The following is a 15,590-nucleotide window of genomic DNA, read 5'->3' on the forward strand; positions in this document are numbered from 1 at the left end:
TGAGGAAGCGTTTGACGTCTTGTGTAATTCCTTGTGAATCATGTCATTGCTAATGTTTCACGAAATCCACACGTGAAGCGGGTCTCGGAGACCTTCGTCCCTGTCGTGACCTCTACGTCAAGGTTGAGCTGACTCTCGCGGCCCGAGGGAGCCACAGGTCTCTTTGAACATTTATATTGTTAATGAAAATGGAAAACAGATTAGATCCAGTGACTTCAAAGCCGACGAGTATGAGAGGATGTGCGTAACCTCTGTTCCACTCAAACTTTGCATGTGCACCTTCATTAGCCTGTGTGTTTGGGCCAAAACAACTCGAAATATGTCCTTTCAGTCCTGAATGCTGTTAATATCACTGTGGAACGTGAAAGGAGACTTTCGGAAGAAACTTCTCGCTGCTCTTTTCCATACGATGGTGGAGACTAGAAATGCAATGATGACTAAATTCTGGCAAATTATTTATGCTGATATATAATGTTATGCTGATAATGGATGAATCAGGGTAATTATTGTTAACTAAACCATTAAAAAACATTTGTCTCTTGGAATTAATACAATTTTAAATTAAATGAATGAAAATGTAAAAAAAAAATGTGATGAAAAAAAGCATGATAAATAGATATTAATCTGTTTGCTATATTTTACATATATACTGTGTTTCATTAAATTATTAGTTAAAGGATGCATTAAAATGATCCAGTGTGACAGTAAATAAAAAAAAAATTCTATTAAAAACAATGCTGTTCTTTTGGACTTTCTATTTATCAAATAATCCAGAAAAATGTCATGGTTTCCACAAAAATATTAAGCAGCACAACTGTTTTCAACACTGAAAATAATAAGAAATCATCATATCAGAATGATTTCTGAAGGATCATGTGACCCTGAAGACTGGCGTAAAGATGCTGAAAATTACACTACTTTAAACTACATTTTACTATATATTCACATAGAAATTGTAAATTTCATTGTAATAAAAATTGTAATAAAATTCACAAAATTACTGTTCTTACTGTAAATCAAATTGATGAGCATAAAAGACTTCTTAAAAACAGATATATGAAACACATGTGGTCAGTATGACCTATTTTTATGAACATGAAAATGCCTGAATTCTTTCAGGGGGAAAATAACAGCATACGGGATTGGAATGACGTGGGAGTGAGTAAATCATGACAGAAGTTTGATGTTATTCTCTCGCAGTCATCATTGTTTTAATCATCGCGTCCGTTGGGTGGAAAACATGAGCAATGCAGCCGTGACCCTCGGTGAAGTCCGAGTGACTGTTTGCTTTGCCCTCCTCTGATGTTGTGCTATTCATCTTTGATTTCAGGGTGCAGATGTGGGAAACCTCTCGCTCCGTCCTTCCAGACGCTCGTCGTGCCCGAGGCGCTTCACTCAGAGCTGTGAAGTCCAAGTCCCCGGCGTGTCAGATCACAGGGCCACTCGCACCGCTAAAAGAGTTGATCTCAGTGCTACAGATTACCTCCTCAAGTGAGGACGCTTTCATGTCCGACATGAAGAAGTTCATCACTGTAGTCGTGCTTTTAATGAGCCTGAGAATGAAAGAGCTTTTAAACTCGTGCATTTTTTAGTTTTAGTGCCGGCTGGTTAATCATTCCATGATGCAAGCTCCGAAGGCAACTCTCGGGATCATTACGGATGTCTTGACCATCTTTGGACAAAAAGCCTGCCACTTGTCTCATCGTCCCTCACATTTTCATTGGAGTCATCATGGCCCTGCACGTAACGTTTAACACACGTAATGCTCATGTGGGCCGGATGTGTTGGATTTCGTCTCGTCAGACTCTTTTCCCTGTAATTTTCATGGGTCATTACTGTTATATATACCACAAAACATCACAGAATTCATCAGAAACATTGCTAACACAAACATTTGCTTTTCCCACCAAAATGATGTCACTTCCTGGAGGATGATGATGTCATTAAGCAACTGATTTTTGTTAGTTACGGGAAACAATATTCTAGAGGAAACATGTTTGTTTGAAGCATATTATGTGTAGAAACATTAAAACAGCATTAAAGGCCCACTGAACTGTCTTGAAACGCACAGCATTATTCAATGTGTTGAACAGGAAGACAGGGCGGGACATATCGAACAGCTCCTCCCCCTTTTAAAATAGCCAATAGCGTTTAGTTTATATCACAGGTAAAGCTTCCTCCAGTTTCCTCCTAATCTTTAACCGTTTCTCCTCCTAATCTCCTCCAAAGCGCTCTACAATATCATTCTGTGCAGAATTCAAACTTGTCCGATACGTTTTCTGGTCTGCGTCGACTCGATCACATGATCCGCTCAGTGTTTCGTGTCTCTGGTCGTTCGCGTGACACTAACATCAAACCAGACTTCATTCACCCAATGGAAATGAATCGTTCCCTATTCCCTATATAGTGCACTATGTGCCATGTAGAAAATAGTAAATGTGTGAATAAGTGATTTTAGCCACAGCTTCAGCATCTATTTATAATTTAGGGGGCGGAGCTTCAGACTCTAGCGAGCATTTGATTGGACAGAACGTCTGATGAGAAGCTGAAGTCCAGAGTGATGTCATCAAAATCATTGTTTTGAACGCTCATATCTTCTGAATTCAAATTCTGTCATTGTTTTGGAGCACACTAGCTTATGGATAACAGTAAGGCTAACATATTCATACTAACTCATGGCTTAAATACATGTGGAGTAATCAGGGAGAACACAAACAGATGTGATGAACTAATTAACAACCTTGGAGACTGACGGGAACTGAGGAGAACGTGAATACAGAAACAGAGTTTACATGTGACAAGAATAGAATATTGCGATGTATAAGGATTTAATAATGAAACGTTTATTAAGACATAAATTATGAAAAGGACCATGAAAAGGTCCTGCACTGAAGTGACGCTCCTCTTCTAGAGCCTTCCGTGTCGATAAAAGTTTTTAAAAAGCCATATTTTAGTTGGCCATCTTTCTTATACGTCCTTCAGTTCCTCCTCCTTCCCTTTTCCCTTTCTGATCTGTATCTTTCTATGGTTCTCAGGTGGAGGTTTTGTTGCTCTCTCAAGATTACAAAGACCCCCCCCCCCCCCCACACACACACACACACACTTCCTGTTTGGGCTGAGATTGATTTACATCTGCACATGGTGTAACATTACAGTTACTGTACTCCCCAAGGACACAATCGTACACTTCATCACCAGGTCTGGCAGCAGCACAGAGACTAACCCTGTTTGAACTGTGTGTTTACAACATTTATCACAATCAGCCCTGGCTAATTCAGCTCTCTGCCTGCGTCACTGCGAGCCCGCTAATGGTGTGAAGCGCTACTGTGTGTGTGTGTGTGTGTGTAGCGCAGGAGAGCCGGACATCAGCTCATTCTTTCTCATTTAGTTCTCTGTATTCCTCTTTTACACACTTCCCTTTTGCATCATTATCATCTCTGTCTCTCTCTCTCTGTCTCTCTCTCTCTCTCTCTCTCTCTCTCTCTCTCTCTCTCTCTCTCTCTCTCTCTCTCTCTCTCTCTCTCTCTCTCTCTCAATCTCTCTCAATCTCTCTCAATCTCAAAAAGATTTAAGGTTCATGTTGCACACTGGGTAATGAGAGAGAGACTGTAAACGGGTGAATCTCATCAAACCTGTCAAATGTAAAGGTCATTTTTCATTTAGCCTTTAAATGTAATAAAAAAAATAAAAAAAAAAAAAAAAAAATATATATATAATATGAAACTCCAATCTAAAGTAATTTTTGCTATGATTAAATACTGCTCTGATAAATACAGTATTACAAATGTTTGAAAATATGAAATATTACAGTGTAATTTTAGTATAATTTATGTACTATTATAGTATTTGTTCATTTTGAATGTGCTTTTACGTGCTTTCAGGTTTTGTTTTAATTTTAAATCCAAGTTTTAGTCATGTATGTGCTTTTATCATTTTTTTATTACTTTTTAATATTTCTATTAATCTTTTTTTTTTTTTTTTACTTATTTCAGTTAGTTGACATGGCAATATTAAAATTTTCAAACAAATATAATATTTTAATATTTATATATCCATCATTTTATTATTATTTCAGCTTAATAACTATGGTTTTAAATGGCTTTAGTTTAGTAAAATATATATTTTTTTTTTTGTGTGCATAATTTACATTTTTACCTGCATAATGGTAATGCCAGTTTGGAGCAGAAATATGCTTAACGGTCAAATAATGTCTGCAAACAACCGTCTAATGTCGTGGTCCTTTATGCAAATGATATAATCTTATTTATTTCCTTTGATTTTGGGTTTTAGATATTAAAAAAATACCTTTATCCAAATAAAATCCACTGTGTACCATCAGTCACATACCATGGAACCACTTCAAAGTGCGCATCATAAAGATGTGTTAAAATACTGTACGGGATTATTCAGTGGTGGGGCGAGACGGGGACAGGCCTGTCACTAACAGTAAGATCCGCTCCATCGTCGGGTCACCGGGAACATGCTCCCTTTCAATACGCATGAGCGTCAGATTGAGGCGTTTAGTGTTGTGTGTGTGTGTGTGTGTGTGTGTGTGTGTGTGTGTGTGTGTGTGTGTGTGTGTGTGTGTGTGTGTGTGTGTGTGTGTGTGTGTGTGTGTGTGTGTGTGTGTGTGTGTGTGTGTGTGTGTGTGTGTGTGTGTGTGTGTGTGTGTGTGTGTGTGTGTGTGTGTGTGTGTGTGTGTGTGTGTGTGTGTGTGTGTGTGTGTCTGGCCCTGGGGAAGCGCTGACCTCACACAACGCTTTTCACTTCTGCTCAGAGACACGGCCTCGCGTCTGCGCCGGATAAGATTTAGGGCTTCTGAAAGTTACAGGCTCCAAGGATGTTCCTGTTTTTGATATTTTATGACCCTATTGTAAACATCCGTCAGTGATGTGATGGCTTCTGGCTGATCGGATCTACATACGCAGCCTTTTGTCTGGACTACTGAATGTCTGGAGCTGGAGCTGTCAGGTGTGAGAGCATCTGTGCAGACATACAGCGAGGGTCAGCACAGAGAGGGCCTTGAAATATGCAATATGATACCCGGATTAACAAATATGGCCCTAACAGGCCAGTCATAGTACAATGTTTAACCATATTAGAGCACAGTTTGTATTAAATAACACAATTTCATCACACATCATTTACTGTTTTGTTGGTTATGTCTCACTCGGATCTCTCAGGTCCATTTTAACAAACTTGATAAGTGGTTTCATTGTACTGTTTCAGATGGATATGATATATGAATGTAATATTTCGATTTATTAATAGCTTTTATTTTCCAGGTATCAATTTAGTAAGTTTGAATGATTTTGCTATGTATTAAAAAAAAAAAATTTTAGTGCAACATTTCTATTTAGGTCAGATTTATTTTTCTTTTAGTTTAATAATTGTAGCACATTTAATTTGATATTTATATTTTATTTAGCTTAATTTCAATTAACATTTTTTATTACTTTTATTTAACAATACCAACACTTTTATATTATATTATATTATATTATATTATATTATATTATATTATATATTAAATATTAAAATGTTTTCTAAAATGCTTCTATTTGTTGGTTAATTTGAAGCTTTTTCTGGAAATAGAAATGTATTGAGCAGAGAACTTTTTCAGTTTAGCTTTATAACGTTGGCCGTTAATTAAGTATGCATTTATTGTTTATTCATTTAGAGGAAAAGTTACACAAAAAAGCCTGAAAAATGAGGTTTCAACATTGGGCCGACAGTAAAATCCCACCTTATTGATGAACAGTTCGGCAAGCACTGATCAAAGCAAATCTGTCATACAGCTATTCGTGAGATCCTATCATTTTCCTGTGGTATTGCACTAATTTCCATTACTTTTGATCCAGTTATGTCCTCCTTTTTATGAATTTGGTCACTATTTGGATTTGGAGCACAGCAACCGTTATTGTTCCCAGAGCGATTCAAGAATGGACTAATTGGCCCTATCAATCAGGTGAGGGCCTTTTATCAGTCCGAGCCATACTGAACAGATTAAAGCACGGCAAGATCCTCCCAATTTATTGTTTCATTAATTAGCCTGTTAATCATCAGCCTATCATTTGGTTGTCAGAAGCGTTTAAGTTGAACAGAACTCCTCATGTGATGGCAGGCTAATTGACTTGTGATCATGGCGGGCCTGTGAAGGCACGTACTCACTAAGCTGTAAATTACACAGGCGAAAGAGCATTGATGACGTGTGTTTAGGGCTGTTGATTTTAGAGAGGACTGACTGTGCTGATGATTTTTATGAGTGTGTGTTATAATACCGCGCGGCCTCGCTTGTGCTACGTGAGACGGTTAGCTCGTGGGAACGCCAGCGCGCTCACAGTTTATTGCTGTCATTTATGTGAACTGTATTGTCTGATTGATAAGCTCACCCTCAACTTCCCTCTTTAGTGTTTCTCTATTGCATTCCAGCCCTTTCTCTATAGCCTGAAGGCATTTTTTACACATTACAGGAAAGTTTAAACCCACAATGATTTTTTCACGTTGTTGCTCTAATAGCAGAGAGAATCAGCCGCTTGCAATAGTGATTAGAGGCTTCATGCCCATTCGAAACAAGATTTTTTTTTAGCCAAAATCATTTTGAATGCAGAGACCAAAAGACCAAAAGTTATATTTGTGACCCTGGACCACAAAACCAGTCACATGGGTACATTTGTTGAATTTGGAGATTTATACATCCTATCAAAGCTGAATAAATAAGCTTTCCATTTATGTATGGTTTTGTTAGGATAGGACAATATTTGGTCGAGATACAACTATTGAACATCTGGAATCTGAGGGTGCAAAAAAATCGAAACATTGAGAAAATCTCCTTTAAAGTTGTTCATTTATGTTGGCGATTGTGCTTCATTCACTCACAAAAATAAATGTTTTATATATTTACGGTAGGAAATTTACTAAATATCTTCATGGAACATGATCTTTACTTAATATCCTAATGATTTTTGGCATAAAAGAAAAATCGATAATTTTGACCTATACAATGTATTGTTGGTTATTGCCACAAATATACCCGTGCGACTCGTGACTGGTTTTGAGATCCAGGGTCACATTTTTACACTGGTGTGATTCAGTGCGGCACGTCATCAGCTGCTAAAGTCAGATCTGTGTTCACGCTTTGGCTTTGGCAGCGGCGTCCATCGCCCGTTATAGATCAACTAATATATCATTATAATGGTGTTTAAACCAGGGTTGGTTTTAGACCCTTTTAAAGGGAGACTTCTTAGGTGGTCGTCTCTGCCTCCCTGAAACTATAACCACTATCTGAACGATCGGGTCAGTGCTGCTTCCTCGAGAAAGTTCATCATTTATCATGTTTTTAAGTCTTGTCAGTTTAAACGTTCAAGGGATTTTAAGCCATTCAGTCGCAAGGACTCAGACTCTAGTCGCACGCTGTGATCGATCGTTTCTGTGAGAGCGCCACATTGAGTTCTCTTTCATTTCCTCTTAAGCAAATACACACAAAGTTATGTCAAATTATGTTGACTAGTATCCACATAAACACAGGCTTAAGTGAACGTAAACGGTCAATATAACGGATCCGTGCAGAAAGTGACATCATCCTCATATACCCTCTGTTTACTATGTTAATAATGTTAATCAAACTACAAAAGAAAGAGAGAATCACTCACTGCTCTTAACAAATATTTCTGTAGCTTTAATAGGGATCTGTGCATATTTACAAAGTACACAACTTCCTTACTTGAGTGAAAGTACAGATACACTAGTCAAATATTACTCCGTTACAAGTTGTAAAGACCGATTTCTACTTAAGTAAAAGTACAGAAGTACTCGTTTTTAAAAGTACTTAAGTATCAAAAGTAAATGTCAATGTATTGTTTTAATATTGTTGCATTGTTGTGTGTAATACTTAAAGTACCTTATACCTCTGAATCTATGGCTACCCTCATATCAATATCATATGTATTTCTAGAACACAGTTCCAGTGGTGGGATTGAATGTGAGATTAGTCACTCCAAGTCACTAAATAACGTCCACAATGGTTTCGGACACCCAAATGTCTGTTCCCTCAAATACTGCCCTATTTAAAGTGTTTTGGCTTTTAGTATGAATATGTTAGCCTTACTGTTATCTATAAGCTAGTGTTACTGTTATCTATAAGCTAGTGTTACTGTTATCTATAAGCTAGTGTTACTAGTGTTACTGTTATCTATAAGCTAGTGTTACTGTTATCTATAAGCTAGTGTTACTAGTGTTACTGTTATCTATAAGCTAGTGTTACTGTTATCTATAAACTAGTGTTACTGTTATCTATAAGCTAGTGTTACTAGTGTTACTGTTATCTATAAGCAGCTAGTGTTACTGTTATCTATAAGCTAGTGTTACTAGTGTTACTGTTATCTATAAGCTAGTGTTACTGTTATCTATTAGCTAGTGTTACTGTTATCTATAAGCTAGTGTTACTGTTATCTATAAGCTAGTGTTACTGTTATCTATAAGCTAGTGTTACTGTTATCTATAAGCTAGTGTTACTAGTGTTACTGTTATCTATAAACTAGTGTTACTGTTATCTATAAGCTAGTGTTACTGTTATCTATAAGCTAGTGTTACTGTTATCTATAAGCTAGTGTTACTGTTATCTATAAGCTAGTGTTACTAGTGTTACTGTTATCTATAAGCTAGTGTTACTGTTACCTATAAACTAGTGTTACTGTTATCTATAAGCTAGTGTTACTAGTGTTACTGTTATCTATAAGCTAGTGTTACTGTTACCTATAAACTAGTGTTACTGTTATCTATAAGCTAGTGTTACTAGTGTTACTGTTATCTATAAGCTAGTGTTACTGTTACCTATAAGCTAGTGTTACTGTTATCTATAAGCTAGTGTTACTAGCGTTACTGTTATCTATAAGCTAGTGTTACTAGTGTTACTGTTATCTATAAGCTAGTGTTACTGTTATCTATAAGCTAGTGTTACTAGTGTTACTGTTATCTATAAACTAGTGTTACTGTTATCTATAAGCTAGTGTTACTGTTATCTATAAGCTAGTGTTACTGTTATCTATAAGCTAGTGTTACTGTTATCTATAAGCTAGTGTTACTAGTGTTACTGTTATCTATAAGCTAGTGTTACTGTTACCTATAAACTAGTGTTACTGTTATCTATAAGCTAGTGTTACTGTTATCTATAAGCTAGTGTTACTAGTGTTACTGTTATCTATAAGCTAGTGTTACTGTTATCTATAAGCTAGTGTTACTGTTATCTATAAGCTAGTGTTACTAGTGTTACTGTTATCTATAAGCTAGTGTTACTGTTACCTATAAACTAGTGTTACTGTTATCTATAAGCTAGTGTTACTAGTGTTACAGTTATCTATAAGCTAGTGTTAATGTTACCTATAAGCTAGTGTTACTGTTATCTATAAGCTAGTGTTCCTAGCGTTACTGTTATCTATAAGCTAGTGTTACTAGTGTTACTGTTATCTATAAGCTAGTGTTACTGTTACCTATAAACTAGTGTTACTGTTATCTATAAGCTAGTGTTACTAGTGTTACTGTTATCTATAAGCTAGTGTTACTGTTATCTATAAGCTAGTGTTACTGTTATCTATAAGCTAGTCTTACTGTTATCGTGTTACTGTTACCTATAAGCTAGTGTTACTGTTATCTATAAGCTAGTGTTACTAGTGTTACTGTTATCTATAAGCTAGTGTTACTGTTATCTATAAGCTAGTGTTACTGTTATCTATAAGCTAGTCTTACTGTTATCGTGTTACTGTTACCTATAAGCTAGTGTTACTGTTATCTATAAGCTAGTGTTACTAGTGTTACTGTTATCTATAAGCTAGTGTTACTGTTATCTATAAGCTAGTCTTACTGTTATCGTGTTACTGTTACCTATAAGCTAGTGTTACTGTTATCTATAAGCTAGTCTTACTGTTATCGTGTTACTGTTACCTATAAGCTAGTGTTACTGTTATCTATAAGCTAGTGTTACTGTTATCTATAAGCTAGTGTTACTGTTATCTATAAGCTAGTCTTACTGTTATCGTGTTACTGTTATCTATAAGCTAGTGTTACTGTTACCTATAAGCTAGTGTTACTGTTATCTATAAGCTAGTGTTACTGTTACCTATAAACTAGTGTTACTGTTATCTATAAGCTAGTGTTACTAGTGTTACTGTTATCTATAAGCTAGTGTTACTGTTACCTATAAGCTAGTGTGCTCCAAAACAATGACAAAATTCACATTTAGAAGACCAAACCCAACGTTGAAAATGAAAATAAGGTCGATGTCAGAATCCAACGTCAGATTGACGTTAATCTCCAAAGTTGGACAGACGTTGTATTGTGGTTGAAAATGAAAATCGGGTTGATGTCAGAAACCAACATCTGTCAGGTTCTGACGTCAACCCGACTTTCATTTCCAACCAAAATGCAACCCCTGAAACCACAATCATCCCCTGACTGACGTTTCTATCTTTGTTCTCTTGTATTTATTTGTGCTATTGCTTTGTGAGTTTGTCCTAGGGACGAAATTCTAGAGCCGCCCCTGATTTAAATACATTTTAAATACACACATACACATATCTGAGAATAGGAATGTCAGATATTTCATGATATAATCAGTCAGTCAGTCAAATAATATTAAAACTAGGACACAAAACATAATCACAGGCAATGCACAAAGATACCACAGCACATACTTATGACTATATGCAGTAATAAGATGAGTTTTAAAAGGTATTATATGTTGATGCAGATTTAATGTAAAGTGACGTATTATTCCAGAGCTGTGGAGCAGCCACGATTTCCTTTCAGTTTAAGACGTGTCCTGGGAACAATCAAGCGCAGACTGTTGGTTGATCGGAGGTGTGGATGTATGATGAAATGAAAGGAGATCAGAAATATGTTGCGGAGCCAAACCATAGAGGCCTTTATAAACAAACAATCCTGCTTTAAACTGAACACCATTTTTGACTGGAAGCCAGTGAAGAGAGACCAGCGCTGGTGAAAGATGTTCCTTTTCCCTTGTTCTAGTCAAAAGTCTAGCGGCAGCATTTTGGACAAGCTGGAGACGTGATATTTAAGACTGTGAGACACTCAAATATGGGGCGCCGTTTGTAAAGCGGCTCACGCTGAAAATAACAGCAACATTTTGTCACATTTAGCTTCAAACAATGTTTAAAAAACTGGTATGAATTTTTGACGGTCACTTTTTAGCACATTTACAACAATATTTGTCAACTTAGAGATATTTTAAATAGTTAAATCTAAATATTAAATGTTACACCTAAATGTTAAATCTTAATGCTAAATCTAAATGTTAAATCTAAATCTAAATGTTAAATCTAAATATTAAATCTAAATGTTAAATCTAAATCTAAATCTAAATGTTAAATCTAAATATTAAATCTAAATCTAAATGTTAAATCTAAATGTTAAATCTAAATGTTAAATCTAAATATTAAATCTAAATGTTAAATCTAAATCGAAATATTAAATCAAAATCTAAATATTAAATCTAAATGTTAAATCGAAATCGAAATATTAAATCTAAATCTAAATGTTAAATCGAAATGTTAAATCTAAATATTAAATCGAAATGTTAAATCGAAATCTAAATGTTAAATATAAATATAAATATAAAATCTAAATGTTAAGTGTAAATGTTCAATCTAAATCTAAATGTTGAATCTAAATGTAAAATTTAAATGTTGAATCTAAATGTTAAATCTAAATCTAAATGTTGAATCTAAATGTTAAATCTAAATGTTGAATCTAAATGTTTATCATTTATCAAATCTAAATTTGCATATTAGTTAAATATTTAGTTTCACCCGAAACATTTAGATTCAACATTTAGATTTAGATTTAGATTTAACTTTTAGATTTAACATTTAGATTTAGATTTAATATTTAGATTTAACATTTAGATTTAGATTTAACATTTAGATTTAACATTTAGATTTAAATTTAACATTTAGATTTAACATTTAGATATAGATTTAGCATTTAGATTTAACATTTAACATCTAGGTGTAACATTTAATATTTAGATTTAACTATTTAAAATATCTCTAAGTTGACAAATATTGTTGTAAATGTGCTAAAAAGTGACCGTCAAAAATTCATACATGTACCAGTTTTTTAAACATTGTTTGAAGCTAAATGTGACAAAATGTTGCTGTTATTTTCAGCGTGAGCCGCTTTACAAACGGCGCCCCATACTCAAGTACATTACAATCCAGTCTGGATGAGATGGAAACATAATTAACAAGTTTTGGAATGTTTCGAATAAAAAAGGACAATGAAATAAGACCAATACATCAATCATACTGCGCTATTGTAACTGTGGTGTGTCACGTGACAAGAATGATGCGTCACTATATATGAAAATAATAATACATAAAAATTATATCGAACAAATTATAAAGAAATGTCAAGTTACTCATTGAATTAAACGGGAAAATTTAAAGTAGAAAGACTTTTTTTTTTTTTTACAGTGTTAAGAAATATCTAATACCAAATATCTAATACCTGGAAGCTTGTTTCTTGTTAGTATAAAGTTTATGAACATATTTGGTGCGTTGTCATCGCTGAATTTCCATTAAAACGGTTAATAAATAGCTGGAGTTTGTGACGCTTGAGCTTTTCAAACGTGTTTACGGTCTTGTAAAAGCTTGTAAAGTTGAGCAATTGGGAGGTAAAGACAGGACACTTCTCTACAGCATCTGCTGATGGTTCATAAACACTTTTTAAAACTGGTTAGCTGTAAAATGCCGGAGAGTTCACATATATTATGTCTAAGAACAAAATGAGCAAAGATCACCAACTAGCCGGGGACTGTGTTGAGACGGATCCAACCCTAAATCACAGGCATATTAAACAGACTCGTTCCCTGTTGGGTAAACCAGTCCGTGGAAAGCTTCTCATTTCCAATAAACTGCTGTAAACGATTCACTCGTTGAACTTTCCTTGAAAGATGTGGAAGCAAACGCTGCATTAGCGGCCCACCTGCAGCTTCTAGATTTGCAGTTGTTAGCACAGGTAGCGCATAAATAATGAAAACTCCTCTAGTTAATGTGCTTGTTTTGCTCATACAGCGAGCAGGTCCAGTCCAGACCTGTTCCTTTGTTGATCATAAATGTCTTTGAGACTGATGGCCACATTCTTCCCAGTCTTGTTCCCTGGTGGGTTGCGGATGTCCTGTGTAAGATGCATCAGGGGCGAGATGCTATGCTAATACTTCTTGGCAAGTTGCTAACATCAGACCAGTGAAATTATATGGACTGTCCTGTGTAATAATGAGAGAAACTTATATGTTAACAAAATGAGGCAGACCCGAGATGAAAGGAAGATCGGGGCTGTGTGAATTCAGAGTGATTCCAGAGCAAAGGTCTCAACATCAAAAGCTGCTCTGTTTTTCATGAGGACAGGAGATGTGAGAGAGAAGTGATCCAATTTATGATTACAGGGTCAATGATGTAACACTCGTGATATATATACACTACCGTTCAAAAGTTTGGGGTCAGTAAGATTTTTTTATGTTTTTAAAAGAAGTCTCTTCTGCTCACCAAGGCTGCATTTATTTGATAAAAAAACAGTAATATTGTGAAATATTATGACAATTTAAAATGACTATTTTAATATATTTTAAACTGTAATTTATTCCTGTGATCAAAGCTGAATTTTCAGCATCATTACTCCAGTCTTCAGTGTCACATGATCCTTCACAAATCATTCTAATATGATGATTTGATGCTCAAGAAACATTCATTATTATTATCAATGTTGAAAACAGTTGAAATGTTGAAAATTCTTTGATGATTAGAAAGTTCAAAAGAACAGCATTTATTTAAAATAGAATATTTTCTAACATTATAAATGTCTTTACTGTAACTTTTGATCAGTTTAACTCATCCTTGATGAATAAAAGTATTGATTTTTTTTTCTTTTTTTTTTCCAAAAATAAAATTAAAATTCTTACTGACCCCAAACGTTTGAACGGTAGTGTTTAATGTTACAAAAGCTTTAGATTTCAGATAAATGCTGTTCTTTTGAACTTTCTATTCATCATAGTATCATGAAATAAAAATGTAAATAACGGTTTTCAACATTGATAATAATCATAAATGTTTCTTGAGCATCATTTCATTAGAATGATTTCTGAAGGATCATGTGACACTGAAGACTGGAGTAATGATGCTGAAAATTCAGCTTTGATCACAGGAATAATATATATATATATAATATAAAAATATGTCAAATAAAGATTTTTTTTAAATGTATAACTAATTAAAACGTGACTATGACAAATTTTTTTCTATACAAGTCAAGTCAAGTCACCTTCATTTATATAGCGCTTTTAACAATATGGACTGTTTCAAAGCAGCTTTACAGTGATAATAGGAAATTACAGTAACAGAGATTGTTTTGTCTTTACAGCAGCTCTAGAATAAAGTTATTGTCCAGATAAAGTTAGTTAGTAAACTTGTCTGAAGTTTAAAATCATTGGTTACCCGTAAGCCAATCACATAAGGTTTGGTTATGACGTGTGTTATGCGCCGGCTCAGCCGCATCGAACTTCCACTGTAAACACATGTATGATGTGAAAACAAAACCATCGAGCGAAATACCGGAGTGAACATGGCTGTGAACGACTTTTGCAGATTATGTGAAGTAAATCTACGCATCCACGGTACAATCAGCGTCTACGTCACGGCTCTCAGCCCGCACTCTGTTCGTTGATTGGCCGGCTGTTTTGAGGCTGGAGGAAAACTGGGAGATAGGTCGCTATCTCAGACTGAGTACAGAAGCGAACTGAAATTGAGCGGAAGTACGAAGTACGACGTCAGCTATGCTTATACTACAGGGCCGTTGAATGCTTGTATCTGATTGGTTGACGAACGTTCTAAGGTGTGCAATTATTTTCAGGGAAACGCACGGCTAAAGTAGTTCCAGGCAGATCTTGACCACATTACAGTTCCATATCACTTCAAGTAGTTAACTGTAATAACGGAAAATAGGATACAATTCATAACAAGAAAAAAAAAATGCACGTTTGAATATATATGTGCGCAGGCGCTCTTATACACTTATAATAACAACAAATCGTTATGTTTTTGTTAAAATAAAGGAAAAGAAACAAACGAACGGGATGTGCTTTCTGCGGTCTCCGTCTCCGTTCTGGAGCGTGTCACAGAAATGAACCGAAACTTGGTGTATAGCCTATGTGCCTTTAGTCGTTATAAGAATTATATCTTTAGAAAGCTTGAAATGTGACATTTAAATGAAGCAATTCAAATCAAAACGAATTATGTAATCCATATGAAACCATTGAGAGGGACAGAGCAAATGAGCTCAAAGTTTATCGTGTGTATGAGCGCTTTACAATGAGGAAAGGACAAGGCATAAGAGTAACATCTCGCTTGATGAATTAAAATGTAAAAATGGATTAAAATAGTGTTTCGCTAGTGTTTCATTAAAGTTCATAATTATTAGGGGTTCAAGCATGAAATGCTGAAACCCTATTGTAATTGTAAGGATTTGTAAAACTGATCGTGCAGGCCAAACCGTAAGGCCTAGAGACGTGAAACCTGGCCAGA

The 15,590-nt window shown here is 35.2% G+C and overlaps 1 protein-coding gene and 1 long non-coding RNA gene across 3 annotated transcripts in view; one reads left to right on the plus strand and one right to left on the minus strand.

Moving 5' to 3' along the window:
• Positions 1-2,046, plus strand: part of aebp2 (AE binding protein 2) — a 58,351-nt gene extending 56,305 nt beyond the window's left edge. For both annotated transcript variants that reach the window (XM_082166804.1, XM_082166805.1), the window contains exon 8: positions 1,331-2,046. In XM_082166804.1, the coding sequence (XP_082022930.1) occupies positions 1,331-1,592 (262 nt within the window). In that variant the 3' untranslated portion in view covers positions 1,593-2,046. The remainder of the gene's footprint in view (positions 1-1,330) is intronic.
• The window catches only part of LOC309496758, a 226,906-nt gene that overhangs the window by 87,043 nt on the left and 124,273 nt on the right, over positions 1-15,590 (minus strand). The window lies entirely within an intron of this gene.

Source organism: Leuciscus leuciscus (assembly GCF_965113295.1).
Source record: "Leuciscus leuciscus genome assembly, chromosome: 4".
Taxonomy (NCBI): domain Eukaryota; kingdom Metazoa; phylum Chordata; class Actinopteri; order Cypriniformes; family Leuciscidae; genus Leuciscus; species Leuciscus leuciscus.